The sequence below is a fragment of the Ambystoma mexicanum genome, chromosome 4q (genome assembly GCF_040938575.1).
Source record: "Ambystoma mexicanum isolate Mex_15411 chromosome 4q, UKY_AmexF1_1, whole genome shotgun sequence".
Classification (NCBI taxonomy): Eukaryota; Metazoa; Chordata; class Amphibia; order Caudata; family Ambystomatidae; genus Ambystoma; species Ambystoma mexicanum.
Window position 1 is genome coordinate 1,194,844,911 of NC_090928.1, and position 24,109 is coordinate 1,194,869,019.

Consider the following 24,109-nt stretch of genomic DNA (forward strand, 5'->3'; position numbering starts at 1 on the left):
CAAGATACAGGTTTATGAAAATGGTACAGAGTTCAAAGTAAATTGTCCTCTCTCTCTATATAATACATTGTCATGAAGGTGTGTAGTAATGACATATCAAATATTTTTTTTAAAAAATTGAAAAATTATGATTTATACATAAAACTTTGAATCCTAGTACAAAGCAATACAGTTGTGCAAAATCGCAGGTGTGCAAGTTTTTTGATTAAAATCAATTCTTCAGAAAGAAAGATTATAACATCATATACAGAACATAATTACTCAATTCGATAAAGGTACCCATACGGGACACAATTACTCAGTTCGATAAAGGTACTTTTACTACATCTTTAGAACTATGTTCAATGCAACAAAATCTTGAAATAAAGAATTCAAACTGTTGTTCACGATTACAGGTGTATTGCTCTTTCAATTGAAACGAACCATATTTTAAAAGTACACTTTGCCTGTGCGCAGCATCCATCTCGCCCACCGTCAGCACTACTGCAAGTTGAGCTAGCTCCCATCGCTCAGTGCATCATGTGAGCAAGGCTAGACTAGAGTGTGCTGCGCAAGCTAAACAGGGCTCCCTACAGCAAATAAACAATGAAATCACTGTGGTCTCCTCGAGAACAGTATTACAATGCTCTGACAATGCCGCATGTATCTGTTCCTTTGGACAATGCAATACGGAGTTTATACGAATCAATGTGCACAGCCCCAGCAGGACCCCACCCTACTGTTGCGCATGTGACATTCTCTGCACTACATCACACTGGGAAGCCATGTTTATTTGAAGACTGTATTTACTATAATTGTAGTGACAACCAGGAACATGCTCTTAACTGATGAATGGTAGTACAAATTCCCTAGGGCCAGAACGTCCGAGTATTTTAAACAGAAAAGAAAAGGAGGTTGGGGAACAGAATGAGTGCATTTGTATAAAATTGTATTTTGCAAGTTAAACTAACATTTTAAAAAATGTCCACGATTTCTACTCCCGGGTGGATGAGTTTATTATGTAGCTGAGGTTTAACAACTAGCGCGGTTTTATGAATTTGGCACAGTCTCGGGTCCAGACTAAGGTGCCTGGGACCGGATTATGATTAATAAACCGTAATGCAAGAACTATACTTAGCCAGAAAGAAGCTTAACATAGTACTGGGTGATAAAGCAATCAAGGGCAAGAGTAGAAGCAAAACATGCGCAGGAAACATAATATGAAGAACGCTTTGTACTAGTTGAAATGCCGGCGGGCCTAGTATGCTAATTACTTTTTAGGTAGATCATTCGGAAACCTCAAGGTCCAAGAAGGACTAGTGTATTCCCTGGTTCCCTTCCCGCTTTGAAGCGCTTTGAAGCACTTCACTTGTGTATAAGCACTGTACAAATAAACAATTACAAAAAGAGCACCAAGAGTAATGACAAATATTATCAGTAATGTCCAGCTGTCAAGCAAAGGTGTAATACATAATTATGACAACAAGTCGAAATTAGAGAATTTGCACGAAGAATGCTAGTAACAACCCTGAATCAGAAAATGGTTAGAAAATTGGTAAAAAAGCTAAATTAGGGTAAACCGTGTAGCTGTCTCAGGCATTCTTTAATTCTAGCACCTAGTGCATTTGAGAAGCCATCAATAGAGAGGCAGTGTCACAAGCTCCCCTGGTTATCAACTCGTGATAGTCCCTTCCACAGGGCCGGCCTTCAGAAGTAAAATGATGGTATATCAGAGAGGGTGCAGGGGAAACAACTACTCCAAAAACTCATGTTCATATGTCACTGCATTATCATAATCTAGCAGCACATTTATCAAGTGCAAGCTACTAGCCAGTCATAAAATGTCAGACAAAGCGAAATTTGAGAAGGTTACAACAAAAGTACCTTAGGGAACAACAGGGTTTGAAATTGAGGGGAGCTATGAGCCATTTAGCTCCTGTTTGTAGCCTAGAGGAGCCTGGCGACCTTGACACCAACAGCTACCAGAAGCTACTTTTCGCTCCTTAATACAAGTGATGCTGAACAAACGCCTAGTTGTATTTGAATTTGAGACAATCTATACATCAATATTAGAACACATCGTTATGGGATTTAAAGCATAAGGAGTCACAAATAATGAAGAAAAAAAATGTGGAAATTAGATTTGCGGAACACAATGTACTATTACCCAGAAGCTGCTTTTAGCTCCTGCTTATTCAATCTTTAATTTTGATCTCTGGATCAATAGCCTTCATTGGATTTAAAAACACAAATATAAAGCAACTTTATTTAAAAGAAATAAGAACACTGTATAGTTGGCTTAAAATTCAAACCAAAGTGCAATTAAAATAATAACCGCTTATTAACCAGGAATACATTAAATTGAATAAATGCTGCAGATCAGGAATACAATCTGCTTTAAAAATATGAGATCAAACATCAAACTGACAAGTGTTTGTGCAGATTGGCAATGAGAATATCCTGCAAAGGTAAAATAAAATTGAGAATTACAGGACATTTCGAAGAAAGGGCACTGTGCTAGAAAACCTAATAAACAAATTCAACCCAGAAAATATGGCATATGAAGCCAGACAGAAACTACAGAGTGCAGAGAATTTCCACCATAAAACAAGTGCCTTAAAGTTTATAATTCTAAAAGTAAATAAAACGAAGGGGCGGCAACCACAATGCAATATGAGAATTATCAGGCTAGCTCGTAAACAAAAACAGCAGTCTTCAAGGTATGGGTGCCCACTTGGCAAGGCACACTCGCAGTGGTATTAACTGGCCAATGATGGCAGCAGGCGTAAAAAGGTTAGAGTACCTGGGAATCTAATAGCAGTGCCTGGCAAATCTGCCCAATACTTACACACAAGCCAGAACTGTTGGCTTTGCCAATGCTTGTTTTAACAGGACTTCAGTGAAGGACAAGCAAAGTGCTTATAAAATCAAGGGGCTGACGGAAGACCGGGTTTACAACTCCAATTAAGTCATTAACTCTCAGAAGACTGCTTTGAAAAAACGCTGGCAGACACTTTCAAGTGCAAATGTTTGATGCTAAGGCTTGAATAAAGCGAGCTCAGAGTTCCAATGAGGTGGTGTTTTGGGCAGGGAGGGGCAGGAACTGGGTGGGAATGGCCATAGGGAGAAGCATGGCCATGGGCAGTCAATGGGTGGGCAGATAACCAAACACCTACAAGCTGCGTGTCCCTCATATGCCATTTCTCCCTACCTGTACTCAGATGCAATAGGTTCGGCTTATAGGTGTTGCCAGCGACACTAATAGCCTAAACTAAGAACACATTTGAATCACATCTAACAATTACTGGGTCCAGGGCACTGGTTCTACCCCCACCAACTGCACTTCAACTTCCTATTCCCTCCCTCACTCACACAATGGGCTAGATGCCCTCATTACTGTACAGCAAGGTTTCCCCTATAGAAAGTATAGATAAGTTATAGGGTGATATTTATTGCCCTATACTGAAGGCAAAACATATGTGCCGCTGGATTTACAAAACGTCTATGGCCAATTACTTTTACACACATCAGCATGACATTTTCTAAAATATTTTTTTAGCCTAGAGCCCCACAACACAGAAAATATTTGTGCAAAATCTGATCAACAGTCCAAAATATATCATGTGTGAAAAGGCAAATGTACATTATGTCCCAACCCACAAGACTCAAGTCACCTTTGAAGCAACACTTACTACAGGAAAAAACAGTGCTGGCAGGAAGGCAGGAAATCATGATGAAAAAGCCCCACTTCCCACTGAATATCACAGATATCCTATAACCATCCCGCAATAAAATGCGATGCTGCTGAGGGTGTCATAATTCCCTGCTCTGCCAGACACTAAGGCAGGAGCCAAGAGAGTTCAAATGAGGGAAAGTGTGGTTAAAGCTTGACCAGGAGGTGCAGACCTTCCCGCACCCACTTCAAAAATCAAACTGCCAATTTCAAAGGGACTCCTAAAAACCCTCTGGTCACAAGCTGGCCCAGGGGAACAGATGGCTGTGACCCTCCCACAGGTAGAACAAGGCACGTGACATTAAAAGACTGATTTCATTTAAGGCATTTTTCGCAGCAATCAGAATACAGATTAATTTCTTTTTATGCCATTTTTTCATGTAATTTCCAGGTGGTTGTAAAGTCATTAATTGCATTTCCCTAGGACTGAAATGGCCAGTTAAGACTAGTTTCTGGCTGATCTGAACAGGTGACAAATATGACAGTTGATGAAAAGATGGAAGGTGAAATTAGGAACATTGTTGATCATTTGGAGATTCAAAACTTAAGTACATTTTATGAAAAGGACAAAAATGTGCCAAATGGCCATGCTACATCATACAGATTTGGCTGTTTACATCATTCCCCATGAGCAGTTAAAACCACATATCTGTTTCATATGGCGGTGGCTAGTATAAGTATGAAGTTATGATACATAACTAGTTTTGGCCAAAAGGTTGATCTGGGAGCAAAGCAGGGTAATAAAGGTGAAGGACAGATGGTGCTCCAAAATCCATGATCCAATCATAACTGGGGGTGGAGAGACAGAGATAAACTATCCAATTCTGGCGGCAGGGATAATAACAGGGAACTCCCCCTAGATTGTAAAGTTAGTGATGGCATTTGGGCTATATAAGGTGGGCTGTACTAGGTCAGGGACAGACACACCAAAATCCCGGGGAGCCAGGAGAAGGAGGAGAGAAGACAGCTGAACCTTACCACCCTTGAGATTGCAGTTACCAGACCCCTTGCCCTAGCTGTCCAGAGTGTCCCGAGATCCAGCTGGCTTTCCAGAATCCCAAACCAAGGCTTACATTGTAAGTAGCAAATAACCCCATCCCTAAATTGCATAAGCCCTTCATTTTTGTAGCATTGCATCCAATATTTCTCCCATTGAAAACCCCAAAACGTGCCAGAGTAATTCAGTCAAATTCCCATAGAATAATCTATTATTAGCCTGTGTATGTTCCCAGATCTCCTTTAAAAAACAAAAACTCAGTTGTCTTTGTAAATCCTTAGTATTTTTCTTAATTAAATCAATTAATTCCCCCATTGAAATTCACGGTACAAGATTGTTGAACTTCGAAATCAACCATCTTGTCCCTGGTGTTGTATTCAATTATTATAGTCGTTAAAGTATTGCCTCAAAAGAATTGGTCTCCTTGTAACTGAAAAACAAATTTGTCAGTGTATTATGTGCATTACCAAACAAATTCCTATGTGCATCTGTCTTAATAAACCTCAAACCTTTGTTCCATTGAGAGCAATCCCTTTTAGCTAGAAGTCAACCTGTTATGTGCCTCTGTTCTGGTCAATGAAAACTGATTTTCTTATTGTGAGCCAAACCCCTTCCCTGAGCTGCCCGTCATTGTAAACCCAGTGTAAACGAATTTCCATTTGTCACTGTATTTTCCCTTTGCATTTGCTTTCTCCCAAAATCAATTTTCCCCATTTAATTTCTATTTTTGCCCTGGTGTGCGGATTAGTATTCCCTAAACATGCCATATCTCCTAAGTGTAAGCAATCCAAATTTCCTTCTATTCTGTCCCCTAGCAGTTGTAAGAATCAATCAAAATCCCTTTCTGCCATTTTGCTCCAAAAACGGGTTTTCACTTTCTTTGCTGGCTTCCCATCTCGGGGTGGTGGGCTTTACCCCAAATCTGCCTTCCATTCAAAGAAATCAAGTTTAATTGATGTTTGGGGTGAGTGTTGCGGGGGGGTTGGGGGGGGGGGGGGGGGAGTGCTAAAACGGTGGTGCTATCACTTTCAACCGAATGGCATTTTCCTGTTTTGTCATTAAAACAAAAGCGAGTGTAACGGTCCATTTCAACCTGATTGTATTTTCCGGTTTGTCATTATAACATTGTCATTATAACAATAGTGAGTGTAACAGCCCGTTTCCACTTGGTCGCTCTAGATCGAATATTGCATTTGTGTTGCCACAATTGTGTTACTGCTGTTTGTTGACTATTTTCCTTTTTCATTAAATAATAAATATCTTATTGATACATACCAGCCTAGTTCCTAGTCCATTGTGACACAGTTTTTGTGGAGGTTGGGTGAGAGACGGTTTGAAGGCCTACTGAAAAAAAAAATCTGGTTTGCCCACTTTTTAAAATCACTACCAGACCACTAGCCATAGCCTAGGCCATGGACAGTGGGCAAGCCCATGGCAATGATTTTTCACCCCGACCTCACTGTATGTTACTTTATTGCCATAGCTTTCGGTATAATTATAATTGGGGTTTCACATCTGGGGGTGTTTTTACCCTGTGTTTTCAAAACATTTCAGAATCTGTGTTAATCAGTGCTTCCCTGTGGGCCCTGTGGGCCCCCTTCAAACAATCACAGATAACTGTTTTTTCCAGAGTAAACACAAAAAGATTTTATTGTTTCATTGCATGCATAAGTAGGATAATATTTCTCATGTCAGACTGCAAGAACATATACCCAGGTTTGAGAGGTTAACCTCGAAATACACCCAAACACAACTATCGCTCAAATACATTCATCAATCACAGACAGATTTTTACCTGTTTGGACAGTGGTATTATTACATATAAAAGATGAATGGCTTTGAGAACTCACCTGCGCAGTGAGATTAAATTATTTCCCAACGATCACACACTGGTTAAGCAGTGTGCTACAAGCCCCGTTTTATGGCCGGTCTCTTTGGTGACTGTTGTGATACATCGCACAACCCCAACTACCAGCATTAAGGCAGCACGGAATGGGGGGGGGGAGGGGATGACCAGCTGAAAGAACATATGCCCAGGTACTTTTACCCACATAGTGAAGATCAAAAGCTGGCACCCATGAATATACACACAATAAGTGGACATATAACTTAAAGTGAAATATATAAATGTAGTCCAATTGATCTTCCCCTTAGAAGAAAGAGCGCAAGACTAAATATCATTGGGCTTTTCAAAAAAATAATAAACACCAGAAAAATAACCAGAGAGAGAAAATGTTCCAATGAATATGCTGGCGGAGTATAAAGGGTGCTCACACCTTTTAAACCTAGCAATCTGTAATCTGTAATGAAATATTCCCTGGACAACAAGATCAATACAAAACAAGTGCTTAAGGTCTTGAGGGCAAGCATCTGCACAGGGAACATGACAGCCGAGTAAAATCCTGGTAGCCAAATACATATGAAAGCTTGCCAACCTCAAACAAAAAAACAAGTGGTTGCGTCCACTGCTGTAAAAAAGTTACGCTGTCCATCCACGTGTCCTTTACTGGTGCTCTGAAAAGCATCCACAATCAGGGGAAAAAGAACTGCACCAATGTCCAGGATTGCAACCTCTCATGACTTACTTGTCCTCGCATCATTTCCCCGCCTCACCCCGATTTCTGGCTTTCCACAAAACTCTGCTTTATAAAGATAACTTGAAAGTATGCATACCATAGCGTCCCTCAAATATATAAATCCTTAAAGAACTAAGTTAGGCAAAAAGAGTCCAATTGTGGCATTATTTCCTCCGCCCCCATCTTGACTGACACAGATGCTGTGTTAGGGCTGGCCGATATATTGATGCATTTTCAAAATCGATATAGGATGAGACTTTATGGTGAACATGGAGAATGTATAATATATATATATATATATATATATATATATATATATATACACATACATACATACATACACACATTATTACATATACTACCATTTCTTATTTACACAGCTGTGTGTATTCTCAAACAGGAAGAGAAACCCTGTGTTTGCACTTAATTTTGTTCAAAGTCTTATAAATAAAAGGGGTTTGGGACATCTCACATGTAGTTGGCGGCTTACAACCCAAAAACATATATTTACATATGACTTGGTACATATCTCCCAGCCCTAAGCCGTGTGTTCTTAGTGTTTTATGAGATATTTACAACTAAGAAAACACATGGCCTCTGTGGACTGTGGACTGTCTCCTATCCGTGCATAACCGGGAACGACCCTGCCGTGCGCTCATTTATTAGGCAACATGGCCTGAGGGGGCCAGTCCCTTCCTCGCATTGAAGCTAAGCAGGGTCGATCCCAGTTACTGCATGGATGGGAGTCCCGGATGCCTATTTTAGTATGGACTACAGATAGCCACAGATATGTGTAGTTTAATGCCGCGAAGATCTCAAGAAATTCCAGAAAAAAAAAAAAAATCATGCTTTTTTTTGCCCCACCAAGCTCTCACCAAATGCCCTCCTCATCTGTGCCAGCTCCCCCCATGCTCTCAAGGCTCCTCACCTACCCTGCCCTCTCCCATTCCCCCCCAACAACACTCAGTGTTTCTGTGACACACCCCACCCTCCCTCAAATATTTAAAAAAGTACTGGATGGAATAACCCCCAGGCCACAAAAGGATCGCGAGTCATCACTTCGGGCTCAAGTTGTTTCAGACGTGGCCCATATCCGTCCAGTGGTTTGGGCTGTGCGGTCGGGCAAACATTGATCTTTATCTATGTGAAAATAAATGGGGTGTAGACTGAAACTGAGTCTTTGGTTTTCTTGATAACAGTTTTATAATGTGCCGTCTCTGGGTGTGGGGCGGGTGTACCCAATGGTCGTCAAACTTTCAGCCACATCCATTGCAAGACTCAAAAGTTATTAGCAATTAATTTTTTCAGATTTCCTATGCAAGTCTTCTTACCTTAACTATAGGGCGCCGGCCACCACCGTATATTAAAAAACCCACAAAGTCAGGATTTACTGACGTCTGTTTTTATATATACACACAAGACATACAGGAGATGAACAGTGCATACATGTCTGAAATGTAAAACTCCTATGCACCCCCTATACATATAAAAAGTGCCAACAAGGACAATCCTCACTTTAACGTACGTTTTCATACATGCAGGAGTCAAACGTACATTTCACAAGTCTTTACACCACTCACATGCTGCTTATATGCGATTCCCTCACATACCAGACACTAACATTGATATGTGTGACACCCACATCCCATACCTCATGTACACTGCCACTCTTGCACATTCACATACCAAACACTCATGCGCCACTCATATGCCATAGACTCTCGCACCACACGCAACTCAGTAATACAACATATACTTATAGAACTTTAAATATTAGGCAGGTTACATGAATACTGTAGTTCAAGTTATTGTTAAAGTTAGAGTTGCAGTGGTACAGCGGGCCGTTTGCTCAATGTTATTTCTACTCTTTTGCACAATAAGCCAAAGAGAACTCCTACTGCTCTCCCTAATCCCACAGAGTTTGGAAACATTAATAATGTGAAAACAAAGAACAATTCATGTTTCCATTTAATGTCGCATTTTGCTTACACAGCTTTGTGAACACCATTATTTTTCTTTTAAACTACAGCACACCTTTCCACCTTACTTCTAAAACAAACTTTTAAGGAAACCCCCACCCCACAAAAGATGTAATTTTTTGTAATGTGTACAGCGACATGTTCTGCTCCAAAGTCCACCTTTCTCTGGATATCACCTATCCATCCTGTTTATAATTTTCACAAATGTGCCCCCACTCGCAAAAGCAAGTAAAAGGGAGCCACTTCCCAATTAGACTCTGGAAAGACACATGACCTGATGGAGAAACGTGAAGCGAGCAAATCCAACATTAAAATGGAACCACAAATGACAATACCAGAAGAGCAACTCCACAACTGTCACAAGTGGGTAAAGTCTTCCTTGGATAGCATAGCACCCAAAAAGCAATTTAAAAGATGAAGAATAGGCTTGCTGAATGTTTTTTGTTTTTCTATTTATAAATGTTTAACAATATCATAGCAGCAGTAAGCGAAATATGAATTACAGTGCAGATTTCATTAAGTAAATAAATTCCCTTTACTGGACAATATGAACCTACAGTTAAAAATAAGATAATTAATAAAATGAGCTAGATACAATAGCCAAGCATAGAAACAGAGATAGAAGAGAAAGGAAAACAGAAAAGGAAAAAAGAAAAAAAGATCGATAATGTACCATTCAAAGATTCATACCAAAGCCCAGTATCTAGCACCTTTAATAAATTATCCATAAATATTATTAAAGGTTGACCATACTTCTTCATACATATCCAAGTGGTCTTTATCTTTGTATAACACTTTCTCAAATGTAGAGAACACCACCAAGTACTTTATCCAACCGTCTACCTAAAGCTTCCACATGTGTTTTTGCACAACCACCAGTAGACACTAACCACATTCATGTACATAATTTAGCCCCTTTACTACAACCACAATATTGTAAGTTTCAGACATGTCTAAATGCTTCCATCTACAAACTCCATGCGATCCGAAACCTCTCTCAAAAACACTCAACTCTAGTACAATTCCAAAACATGTGTAATAATGATCCACCCAGTCTGCCGCAGCCCCAACAACTCATCTTCCTGAAACCCCAAAGAATGCATCCTATCCGAAGTCCAATATAACCATCCCAAAATCTTTGTCTCAAGACGTAAATTCTGATCCAATTTCAGAATGACAGATTGTTTTATTGCTCCTTCTCATTCAATATCCGTCAAAACATAACCTAAATCTGCAGACCCCTTTGAACATAAACAATCCCATCCAGCAGAAATCTTCTCCACAATTGCCATTAGTCAGAGAAAATTCAATACCATTCGTGGTGGATTCCCAAACATTTCCAAAAGCACAGGCTTATCCAGCATATCAATCCTTTGAGTTACAGAGTACATAACTCCAAATATGTACCCTTTGCTATACCCAACGTAACCCACAGTTCTTCAAACTCTAAAATATGGATCCTAGCCAACAGGTCACCCAAACACAATACATCCTTTGGTATCCAACTATTCCAAAATAACATTTTATTAGTCCTCTGAAATGCGGGGTTACATCATAAGGAAGCTTCTCTAAGTAGCCAGATAACTTCATCATTCTCTTCCAAACAGTGACACAAAGTCTTAGGAGTGGTTTGTATTGTGGGTAAAAGTTTAGTTGATTGTGGCAATTTAGACATTGTGTACATTTTCACAAGACGGTAGGGAGATGCAGCTCACTTTTCCATGCTTAGTCAAACAGGTGGATGTAACCTATTATGAGAGAATTACAATGCAGATTTTTGTTTATGATAAAGCCCCTATAATATTTGTCTAAATCCAAATAACGAAACCCCCCCCAACGCAATATCACGCACCAGAATATATTATGCAAAGATAGAGAATTAACTATATATAAGACTTTAGGAAGCAAGGCCATTTTAATAACATCAATTCTACCCCATATATTCAATCTAATATTTCTCCATTTATGAACATCTCTTCGAATGTTTAAAAGCACTTTTTCAACATTAACAGGAACAATTTTCTTCAGGTCTATCACCAAGGTTATTCCCAAATGTACAACAGCCTTTTCCAACCATTTACAATCCCAACCCTCAAAATCCCCTTGACAACACCCTTCAGTCAAAGAAAAAAAATGTCACTCTTAGTCCAGTGAATCTTATACACAGACAGCAAATTAATTTCATTAGAAATGTCCCTCAATGCCAATTTTAAACCACACAAAAAGAAGGTTGAAAAAAGCAAAGAAATCTGGAGAAAAAACAACCTAGGAGCAGGCAGGCTTAATTACGCAGTTACAATTCTATGGGACCAAAATGATCAGAGCCAAGAAAAAACAGAACTCTCGAAATACAGAAGCTTTACAGCACAGCCAAATAAATGCCCAAGATCATCCATGAATTCAAAGATCCCGCAGCATCCAACAACCTTAATAATGCCTCCAGAACTATGCAACAAAATTGCTGCGCATTTCAGGGAAACAAATAAAAAATATTAATATTCCTACACATTCAAGTTACCCAGACGTTAAAAGAACAATGTCAATGTGCCCTACCAAGGAACCAACACGAACTGCGCCAATTTATTTTATTCAGCATCTGTTAGGCTGTTTCACAACTGAATAGTGTGTCAAAGCACCACAGGGCTAAGTGGGAAGGGAACAGGGGAAACAAGGCAAAAAAACAGTTTTTCAGTCATGGTCCAACAAGGCCTTGTGGCATTCGGACGTGCAAGTGCAGCGGGAAGTGCAGGAGATAGGGAGGTTGGAGGAGCAAGGAGTGGGCAAGTGCTAGTGGAGGGAAGTGCTAAAAGGAAGCCAAGGAGGAGAACCACATGTTAAGTGCTAGTGCAGGTGGCTCCCATGGGTGGAATGCAGAGTTGCAAGCAGGGGCCCACAAGGGCAGTGCAGTGGGTAGAGGGGTTGCTGGTATTGACTTCGAAGAAGGGCTTTGAATCCTATGAGATTGGTGAGGATTAGGCCACCAGTCACAGCTGCAGTCGGAGGGTGGGGGGTCTGAGAGAGAGAACAGCAGAGTATTTCGCAGTTTCTCGAAATTGAGGAGGTATGGAACAAGTCTGTGAGGAGCAGGGAGGCTGTTCCAAAGGGAGGCGCCAGCTGAGGAGAGAGGCCTGCCCCCCACGCTCTGCTTGGAGAAGCGTTTGACAGTCAAAGAGTTGGAAATGGAGCGTAGGGCTCTAGCAGGGGAGTATCTAGGGAGTGAAAGTTGGAGATAACGTGGTCCCAAACCTCAGAAAGCCTTGTGGATGATGCAGAGGGTCTTGAATTTGATCCTGGCAGCCACAGGGAGTCAGTGGAGAGATTTCAGGGCTGGAGAGATACAGTGCCTGGTCTTGGGGCCAAGGATTAGTCTTGCAGTCCTATTCTGGATTAGCTAGAGGGGGCGTAGGGAGGAAAGAGGGAGATTAAGAAATATGCTGTTGCAGTAGTCCAGCCTGGAGAGGAGCAGAGCTCTGGCGACATTGAGCTTCTGGGGGAGGCGAGGAAAGGAAGAATGCCTCTGAAGAAGTGGAACTTCTTCGTAAGGTCCATGATATGAGGGATGAAGAAGAAAGCGGAATCAGCTATGAGCCAAAGGTATTTGGCCTCACAATATGGTAGGGGTAGAGGGCCCAAAGAGGGTGGCTAGAGGGTAGGAGGAAAAGAGGGTGCAGGTGTCCCAATCAGAAGGATCCCCATCTTACTAGCATTAAGGCATAGATTGTTAGCTGCGCACCATGCCTGAATGACGAACAGTCAGGGATCCGAGAGGAGAAAGTAGTAGAGAGACGTTTGACGGAAAGCTGTGCATCATCGGCATAACACTGGAAATGAGGCGAGAAGGAGGAAATCAGGTGAGCACGAGGGGCCAGATAGATATTGAAGACCCAAGGCGATAGGATAGAGCCCTGGGGGAGGGCACAGCTGGAGATTGGGATGGTGGAGGAGAAAGGGCCCAATTGCAATTGGGAAAGGCGGTTAGTAAGAAAAGAGGTCAACCAATCCGCCCTTCTCTTACATTGTTCCATCTCTTCTCCAGACAAAACACTCATTCAACCCAGCGAGATTCATAGAGGACCCATGCTACCCCCCAACTGATACAAAACAATCATTAAACTGACACCGGTCTTCTTCTAATGCTCAATTTTTCCAACAGTATGGTGTATGCCCCACTGGCTGTGATGTCAGCATTTGTCATGCCACTTCTCAAAAAAACTCACAGCTTACCCAAAAAAAACGGGAAATCTAACGCCCCATTTCAAACATTGCTTTCATTGGAAACATTTATGAAAAATTAACACATCGCCAGCTCTAGAACTACAAAGAAACAAACAACCCACTTCACGTGGTTCAGTATGGTTTTAGGTCATGGTGAGTCACAGAATGTGACCTCTGCTCTATCTGGAACATTCTGAAGAACAAAACGTGGTAGACGGTGGATATTTCCCATTTTACTTCATAATGAAGTTCCAGAACTATGCCCTACTGAGGGCTCTGCAGTCCTGCAACACTGCTTCAAGACTAGTTCCTAGCTTCACCAAGAAAAGGCAGGGAGGACCCTTACTTGCTTCTGGCCACCAACCTCTTAATCTCACTTCCAAAGCAAATTGGCAATGAAGAGAACTAGACGACTTTCAGGAAACAACTCTTCAACTAACTGCTACAAACCACCTACCCAAAGCTGAGCAAGGAGTTGGTCTACTATGACAGACCACAACTCAAGGTTTGAAATTGCTGGGAGCCATTTAGCCCCTGGTTAGAGCCGAGGAGATACATCTATCAATTCTATTAAAAAGGTCAGACACACCATAGACTATGTTTACTTGAGATAGTTTACATTAGATCTAGTCTCTTCCATGCATCCGCAAGGGGCATCTACCAACTGGAATTTCTCTAATATGTTTTAATCACCAAGGCAGTTGCTCCTGTTGCATCGTAACTTGTTCTGAACTGTTAAAATACAAGAACCCTTTTAGAAAGGCGGCGCACCACCGAGCACCTACGGAGAGACATCCTAACAAGGGTCAGGGTGTTCTTCTGAATAGGGACAGCCTGTATGTGTGGTTTGTAAACAAGATGAGAGTTCGTCTTTTTTGAAAATATTTCTATGAGTACCGTTTTTTCGTGTTAACACGTCTTGCCTTAACGGTAGGAATGCAATGCCAATAGACCTGCTTTAAAGCCAAGCCCTATGTGTTTTTGTAGAGCCTGGTTAACTGGACATCAACAGCTACCCGGAGCTACTTTTTGCCCCCCCCCCCATGCAAATTGGTGCTTTGTAAACATATCTAATGTTCCAATAGATCTTTATGTTAGGGAATGAGTATAAATGAGCATTAGGGCACAGTCAGAACGCACTTAAAGCATAATTAGCCTTATATAATTGGTAAAGTTATAGTTTACATCTTATATGGGAATTAAAATTTGCGGAGCACTATAGAACGGCTCCTAGTTCCCCAGAGGCAGCTCCTACTTAATGAGAGATGCCAAATACCCAAGAGCTGCTTTCAGCTCCTACTAGTTAAACCCTTATTTTGAACCCTGCAACTCACATACCTTTGACTGAAACATATTCCGTATCCACAATCTTCAAACCCAAGTACAACTGTGGCACCCAAGGGAGGACTGCAGAAGTTTTTTTTCCCGGGCCCTTACGTCCTCTAACTTTTTCCTGGGTTTCCTGACGCACCAACATCCTTGCTGCTCAAATCTTGTATGTTTACACCACACTCACACCCTATCAGGCAACCCACAAGGCCTAGCATACAAATCATAGACTCTGCCCTTCCTGTGCTGCGATCAACCTTCACACTGCATCCATCGCAGCATCCCCAACCCTGATGCCTCCCTTATGGCTAACCCACCAATCGTCCTTTCTCCACCTTAACACACAAATAAAATCGCTACCACCACACAGGTAACTGGTGCATCAGACCTGCACTCATCAACCTGACACTTTTCTGCATCTGCCTCTCCTCTAGCTCTATCTCACTAACAAACCACCCGACCAATCCATTTACGGAGGAACAAGCAGTGATGCCAACATTGTTAGAAGGGTGCTTTACAAGACCATTTGCCTTACCAGATATCCCACTAGACCCCAGGGTATAGACACGATTCTTTAGTAAATGTCTGGTGCCATATGAGTCAGGAATACTCACTAAAACAAACTGGCATTTTCTCACACCAGAAAGGGTCCAGGTATCAATACCATTAATCCATTATCAAACAAAAAAATGCACAAATTGAATGACTCAAACCCGTATTTCCACAGAGTGTGCCCAGTGAGGTTATAAATGAGAGTACATTTTTGAATGTTCATGCTAGTTTTTACTGGTTTTGCACTTGCCCCCATACACTCCATTTTAGATGCAGCAATACACTTTATAAACATTACATCTCCTTCAGATGAGCCACTGTATCAGTGATACCATAAGTGTTAGCATTATTTATGGAATCAGTGCGCTCCAGTGATGTCATCAGTAAACTTAAAGTCTGTACAATGGGTGGCAGAAAGCAAGCTGCAGAGCTTCTAAAATCGACCTAATTTCAGTCAGGTGTTTTGTTGCATTAAACCGACACGTTGATGTCACTGCAACTTAAAGAGATAAGGCTGGCAAGTCTACAGTGAGAAAGCGAAATAGAAGCCATCACAGAAGCCAATGGTAGAAGCGCGCAGAGGACTCCAAGTTGCTTGGCCTTTTTAGACCTTTTTCATAAGTTGATATGACTTCTAATGCTTTGAGATGATGTTAATGCCTTGACATGCCCGAGCGGTTTCAGGCAGTGACGAGCCAGCCCCTGGCTTGGGAGGGCTTGAGGGGGTTCCAGGCAGTACTCTTCGCCAACCAAGGTGTGGTTGGTAAAAGGGTGCAACAGCAAGAGGCTGTCAGATGAATATCTACGTTTAAACAATCATTAACATAGCAGCATCAACAAACGTACAGTTGCACAGGACCAAAGCATGCACAGGTGATATCACTATATCCCTATGGTGAAGCTAAAGAAGTAACTGCTCTGCTCAGCTTTGACATGGCACACACCTCTGGTGATTAGCATCTCTGTGTAACTAAACAGCCTCTGTGTTGGGATTAAAGAAGCATGTAATGGGCCAAAGGGAGGCATAATAGCTATTCAGCCTCGTATCCTCGGGAGGGGGGGGGGGCTAATGGGGTGGTGGAGGTTGACAGGCCAATGGGTAAATGCTGCAACTCGCGACCATCTTTTAAACTGCAATCCACCCCTGCCCCCACCGCAGAAAATGTTGAGGCTTGATCAGCCCCTGGTTTGACGAGTGCAGACGCTCCTCAGCAGATTGTCCACCGTGGGTCTGTTCCCGCCAGTAGTACACTCAAATTCCACATTCCACCACACAATATGTAAATTAAATAAGCCGCCTGTACATGGAAGTTGAATTCCACTTCCAACTGACAAATGCTACACACCTCTACAAAACAATGTAGATACCACAGCCCTGGTCAGTGGATGCTAGCACCAGGGGTGCATGAGTCATCAGACACACATTCCTCTATGATCTCACACCTAGAAAGAGCTCAGGGTACTTCCGATCCTCACACATCAGCAAAGGGATATTCCATTTCCAGACCTGAAACGCGAGTGGTGAGAGAAGGGAAATGGACACAATACAAAAGGCAGCAGAATACGGCAATAAATCCCAGTAACATAACCCTTTGAAACTGTCAAGTGCCAAACCGCCAATCCATAGGATTTGAAAAAACTGTAAAAATAGATATATGGGTCGAGATAGCAGTTTCCGAGGGCTAGAAGTTAAATATTAGAATAGTGCTGGGTGTATGAGAAGCTTTCGAGCGCGCGGGGCAATCCTGGTAGAGTTGTCGGCACTCGCACGGCTCCCATGGCGGGATGACGCGGAAGCCAAACACCAAAGTAAATAAGGATAGATCAGCACTACACACTCACAGTGCAATAACCTGCTTCGCGCAACGCTCGCGCCCACGACAAAGGGCCCTAGATCAGGAATCATGGGAGATCGATGCTCTATGTATGTGATATCTCAAACAGGCAACATGCTGCGAAAAAAGAAACCTTGCTAAGCAGTGTACATATGTTTGAGCAACACGAAGACGCGCCCTCTCTCATAATGAATGGCTTTAATGACAGTGGAAAGTTGAGTTTCCCAAAGAGCTCTCGCCCCTCACACAATTACACTTCTTGCAAGGACTGCAGCTGCCGCCCCGAGTCCTTTGGGGCAAAGTGCTTTTGCATCACCCTGAACGCCACCTGATCAGAGGATATTTCTAGACACATGCCCCTGCGGTAATAATACACTGTGCATGCACACCTTACAAGGCAACCGACTGCACCCGTTGAAAGGCGGGAGTAAATATTGGGGAAGGTGCGGCAAAGGATGAGAGGGGGTACGACATTAGAGATGATAAACTTCCCCAGCAAAGTTATTAGACATCAATGTGTGTACAGCATTGCAAACCACCCCACTGGCTGTGACACACCCATACAGTCCTTAAATTCGCTTTCTGTGAGGTTCACCCTGTTTATCTCACTAATGGCAGACAACTTTAAGAAGTACCAGGAAAGACTCCAACGATGACAAGCGCACAGAGTGGGCGCCTCTGCTCCCCCCACCATGAAAAGTACTTTATTTAGCAGGCCAGGTACATCGCACGGATGAGGCCCGGGACAGAGCTAGCTGCGAGATGGCCATCGCTGGCTGACCAACTTGCATTTCAAGTGACCCTGCCTTAGAAGTAGGCAATTACCTGAAAGTGTGCTTAGAATCAGTTAATAGTATCTCCTGCTATGTTAATAACTAATGTGTTATGAATTTCTTTCTAAAGCACACAGAGTGCGTGGTCATCTGGTTTGGAGCACTTATGACGGGGCAGAGGAATAACAGTTGATTACAGAAAGGCCAATGATGGGCCGTAACTGGCCCCATGGGAAGCCTGGACCATATGTCTGGCATAAAGGGTGGCGTTCAAGATCTTTCCATTACATCCTTACGTCTGTACTGACGTGGAGGAGAAGTGGCAGCAAGTACAATAAGTCTTCAGAATAAAAGGGTCATAATTTTACTGTATGCAATGGAAGAAGCAGGTTTGCATGATGGGCTGTGATACATCCATAAAGTGCATTAGAAGGGTGCAAAATGTGCACACACCACTAGCCATTGGCTAGCGATATTTGACTCTTGGCAGGTAAGAAATGGTGTGGTGTCGGTATGTATGAATAGAATTGAGGTGGCAAGTGACTTTTATGGATGCCTAGTTGCTTGCAACAGGTTTGTCCCCCATTATGTACAAGACATTCTTTTGACTAACTATGATTTACCAACAACCAGTGAAGTGACAACCAAGCTAGAGTAATGTGGTCAGCACACTTCAGGTGGAGGAGACTCGTATCACAGGTGTGCGCCTTTTGTTTGCAGAGCCAAAAGCAGCAGAAAGACACCACTTGGACTGCTGGGAGAAGCTGTGGTAATGCAGCCCTAATTCGCCAAGCCACAAGATCATGAACTGTGGTGGACAACCAGATACTCGCCCCTCCTCCCCCAAGAAAGGTTAGTGCATGTCCGTCCCTGCAAGGGTCTGTCTGGAAAACCCCCAATATTCTCATCATGAGACATGGACAATCTGATAAGGTAAACGCAATGGTGAGGTCTGGAAGAAGACAGATCTGTGGTCACTGAACAATCGCTCTGAATTTACAGAGCATTGCTGGCTTCCGTGATGATGGCAGGGGAAGAGATGTGGGATTATTTGAGCAGTGCAGCACAATCCCTTATTTGAACCTATGAAGGCACGGCCAAGCCAAGCTCTTTAGATTATTTAAAAGCAGCCATAGCAGCCAATGTTGTCTTGAAGAAAAGTGCATGAGTGGGGTGCCGCTTGTAGCTATCCAAATGGATTCCTTCAGATCATCTCTGTGTAACTAAATTTTGCATATTAGCACAGCTGAAACAGCAAATACTTGTGCATTACTTGAGGAATGGCACATACTGAATAACCTCTGAATTTACGTTTTAACTCATTCAAAACTACACTTTAGGATAGGGAGAGGCTTCGCACTTACACTCAACTGTGCACTGAATGGTGGAATTTTCCCATATGTAAGATTGAGAATAGAAAAAAGTAAATTTGCAAGTACAAAGTAGTGCTCCGCTAGTTACCCGGGACTTGAATTCAAGACCTTAGGAAGCAGCCCTTCTATTTATGCTTGAAAATAAACGATTGTACGCCTAAAGACTTTATAAATTAATTGCGTCATTCACACCAAACCCATGAACGATAGCCAGCTGTATAATATTAGCTTACAATGGATCACAAAAAACCTTTTTAGATATGGCATAATGTCACAATGTTGCAACTGGTACAGGGATCCGTGTCGTTTTACTTTGCCCATAGATGTCTGTGTCATTGACTTTAGATTTACAGATCAATGGTTTCCACCAACAATACTTATTTGTGCAGTGCCAGTATCCAGGTATTTCCATGGGCATGCCGGGTTCTTGAGAGGATCCACACCAGGTGACAAAGCGAGCAGGCTTGACCTTCAGTGGCCAATTCAAAACATTAACCACAATGCATTACTCTAAAAAGCATGCTCCATCGAATATGAATCCAATATTCCAAAAGGCTGATACGTACCAACATTTGGTTAAAAATAAATGCCTTATGGAGGGGCAGGTCTCCACCTAAGGTTACAGCCACAACCATGGCTGCTTCTTGCATTTAGTGATTAACATTTGAGAGCCAGGTTTGCAATACCTGGGTCATACTCACAGGCTATGGTGGCGATGAATGCCAGAAGATTCAGCCTTTTCATTTCACAGGAACCTCCTTGCTGTTCTTGGATTTGCAAGGACATGTCCACAATGGCTGCAGATGCACATCTGCGTTTCTTAGATGTGGGGTGGGGGTGAAAGGCATGTGGCCGTTAGGTGGTTGAGATACACTAGGATTTATTAGCTCATGTTACACTGTATGTTTTATTAGCTCATGTTACAGGTCGATGGTGATTGAGCTCACGTCTGGTGTTATGGTGGCGGTAGCAGAGGTATTACAATACAGTTTTGGGATGTATGCCATCAGTAGGTGGACACGGTGCATTTACATTTTTGCGGTTCTTGAGACATGGTGCCAATCAATGGATGAAGTTAATCCATGCTTCACTCCCCAGTAGAGGACACGATACGGGGCTAAGACCTGCTCTGCACTATATAAACATGTTTGGAGAAATTAATAGAGATGGGAAACACCAGCTTTAATAAAATGTGGCCCACATGAAGGGCAGGTTCTCACACTTAGTGCAATCCTATAGAAAGTGGTTTACAACTGTAAAGGCCTCACATGGCCTCTAATCAGATTTAGAAACATGTTGACGGTGGTAGACCCACAATGCTGACTTCTCCATGTTCCTTGGGTGCCTCCTCACATATGACTAACTTGTGATTTCCACAGATGTGGGAGGACTCAATAGAACAGGGGTCTGCAACCTTTGGCTCTCCAGATGTTTTAAACTACACCTCCCATCAGCTCCAGCTAGCATATTTAATAAAGAGGACCCCTGAGATCTGTAGTCCAAAAACATCTGGCGAGCTGAATGATGCACACCCATGCAATAGAAAATCTGTATACACGTGTTGCACTTAGGCTTCACACAACTTAACGTGTGGTGTTTATGTTTAGGAATATGTCTTACTGAATGTAAGGAATCAGCCTACATTTATAAAGGGAAAGAGAAGTCACTACCCTTGTATGCTGATAACTATTCTTTATAACGCAGGCAAGAGAAGACTCACTTTATATGTAGGTGATCTCCCCTTTCCGAATAAGTGAAACCACCCTTTTATTTATGGCAGCCCATCCTCTCCTCTGTGCCATGGCTTCCATAATTATATGCATGAGAAGGTTACCCTGTCATATCTGGGACCGTCCCTATAATTTGGGGGGGGGGGCATTCTTAAAGGTCATCATGTGCAGGGGTTTACCATTCCATCATATGTGGGAGGGGTCGCCCATTGCATTTATAGGGGAGGGGCTTCCACAAGAGAAGGCCACCCCTTACCTTCTTGTCAGGGGCGCCCTCCCCCCACACTTTGATGTCTTTATACAAGGGTCCTAGCTGGGTGTGCTCCATTACACTGAAGTGGGCAGTAAGACACATTCTTATGACGGGGGTCATGGCATTCCTTGGAAGATGGATTCAACTTACTGTCTTCATGATGGGGTTACCCTCTTGGAAGGGAGTCAGAGTCCCCCTTTACACATGGGACTTTATGCTGGGAACGAGACGACCCCCTCCCCCTTTATGAAGTATCTGTGGGCCTGGCACATACAGAGGCCGCTTTTGACTCATTTCTGTGCAGTTCCTTAAATGACAGTGGCAGAGGGCACCCCTTTTGTTCCCATTGGCAGTAAGAGGTACAGCAGCAAACCATGACCTGGGCGAGGGAGTTGTGTGTACATCAGCCCCTCACCACATGACTTTCATGCCCACGCCCTGACCCTCTCTCTTACCCCCAGAATCCGCAGGGGCAGCGGGGCGGCAGTCCAGGCGGTTTGCTGCGCTCACTGCCGGCGTCGCCCATGACTGGGGGGGGGGCACGGGGGAGGGCGGCGGCTCACAGGCCTCGGGGGGCGGATGGAGGGGGGCGCCGCCGCCGCCGCAGATGCTGCTGTCCTACCCGCCGCCGCCGCTGCCTCCTGCTACCGGCGCTACGGCCGCTCCTGAGCTCCGGCTCGGCCGACAGAGGAAGGTGCAGGGTCCGGGCGAGCACGGCCCCAACCAGTCCGGGGATCCGAGCAGTGCCACTGCAGGCCGCCAGCTGGGGGCGGAGCGTACCAAGCCCGGAAAAGGGGGTGCGTAGGTAGACGGGGCCTGCTGCCGCACTGTTCACGGAGCTTTTTAGGGTTATGCAGTGGGACACAGAGTCCTATATCCACCGAACACTCGTGCGTAGCAACAGAGAGCGCCGCGTTACCCGGCGCCACAGGAAAGTCATCCACAGATCACTGGCACACTCCCCCCTCCCAAGGAGTGGTAAAGTCCGTTTCTGGAGTCTTTGGTTTAAGGCTGAAGCAGAAAACCAGAAATCAGCTGGAAGAGAGCGAGTCCATTTCCTCTGTGTGCGGGGGAGCGCGGCCTTCTTTGACCAACTGTCAGACGTGTAACTGATCTTTCCCCGTGCACTCGAGTCACGGGGGTCTATGGGCTTACCGTACCTCGCAAGACAATACCGGGCGTGTGTAGTGGCAGAGAGCAGTGGCCTTGGGTGTGTGTAGGCCTCCCCCGTCTCCCTACCGCTACATGGTAGAGCCTGGATTGGTTGCTGTTTGGTTGCTTCTTGGCATTGAGCCAGAGTTTGCAGGAAGAGGCTGTGGCCTGCTTTGTGTGATGGGGACACCGGGGATCCCGGAAGTGCCCACTTCCCAGCATAGACAAGGTGCTGGGTGGTACCCCACACCCCCTGTGCCCCTGACAGCTCCTACTCCCAAGCTGTCAGTCAGTCTGAGACACGCAATCACCAATGCTCCTGTAATAACAATACAATGGTGTTGGCATAGGACAAATACATGTTATCCTTTGTTACTATTTTCTGCATATTAAGCATTTTTAATGCTCCCCTTCCACCACGGTGTTTTGTTGGTACGGTATCAAGCCAAAATGGTACGTTTTTATATCCAAATAATGTCAGGTGTGCAAGCAGGTGCACCAATAAAACTCCCCGAAAAATGCCACTGTCAAAATGTTGTTAGTCGCAAATGAGCCCTCGCACCAGTAGGCAAGGTTTATTTTGGTGACTTATATGGCTTTAAAAAAGATGCAACATCACTCCCAAGTTTCCCAAAGGAAGGGGGTCAGGAGAGTAGGTGCTGGAAGGGCAGAATAACGCAAATAAGAATATACTCTAAAGATTCTTGCTGGCTAAAGTGCTTAGATTGTCAGTGTGCTTCAATATTATTCATAATGCCAGGTAAAGGAAGCAGCGACTAATTATGAGGCGCCAAGTGATTCCAAGTTGTGAGGTGAAGTCGTCTCTTCAGGTGCTAGTATCATACCGAATTTCTGCAGGCATCAGATGTTTTAAACAAATTATTTTAATTCTCGTTTTGGAGTCGTTCACCGATTGTCATATTATGAGATAATAACAGCATGTTTGTAAAAGGCCTAGACGTGACTGTTCGCTCGATGAGCTTCTTCAGTGCCTAACAATGATTGCTGGTAAATAAGTCTAACAAGATGTGTAACGTTATAGTCACATATACAGCAAAAGATTAACACGACTTGTACAAACATAACCCAAATTCACAACAATAAAACATGAACATGGCAATTAACAGTGATCATAAGTTGGAACAATTATATTTGCTTGAAGATAGAGAGTTGGAGAAAAGGAAAATAATAAATGATAAAAAGGGGAAAACAAAGGCAACACTAAATGAAATAAAACGTTAATGGTATAGTAAAAAATATGTTTAGTTAGGTAAGCAAATGTAGATATAATAGCACATTTTGAAGGAAATCACCCTTTCCCACAGACATTTGTGATAACTATAATCAAAATGCTCTGTCTGCATAATGCTTATAATAAGAATCTGTTCCGTCTATAATACATTGGGATTCTTGATTAGGTGGCGCAAGTGATGGCTTGTGTAAACACATGACACATATTCCAATATTTATCACTTATCTATTGATCCGTAATGCTGTCAGTTTTATTCTCTACAATTGTAATCAATATGTCAAATGTTATACATGTATGTATTCACCTCTTAACTTGATTTGTGAAGCTATTCAGTGTCCATGTGTACATTTACACAATACAAATGCTGTGAACCAATACTGA

At 43.1% G+C, this 24,109-nt stretch overlaps 1 protein-coding gene across 1 annotated transcript in view; it reads right to left on the minus strand.

The window, feature by feature from the left end:
* Positions 1–22,344, minus strand: part of ZFAND3 (zinc finger AN1-type containing 3) — an 898,079-nt gene extending 875,735 nt beyond the window's left edge. The window contains exon 1 of the mRNA XM_069608759.1: positions 21,780–22,344. Within this exon, the coding sequence (XP_069464860.1) occupies positions 21,780–21,850 (71 nt within the window). The 5' untranslated portion in view covers positions 21,851–22,344. The remainder of the gene's footprint in view (positions 1–21,779) is intronic.
* Between the last annotated feature and the right edge of the window lie 1,765 nt (positions 22,345–24,109).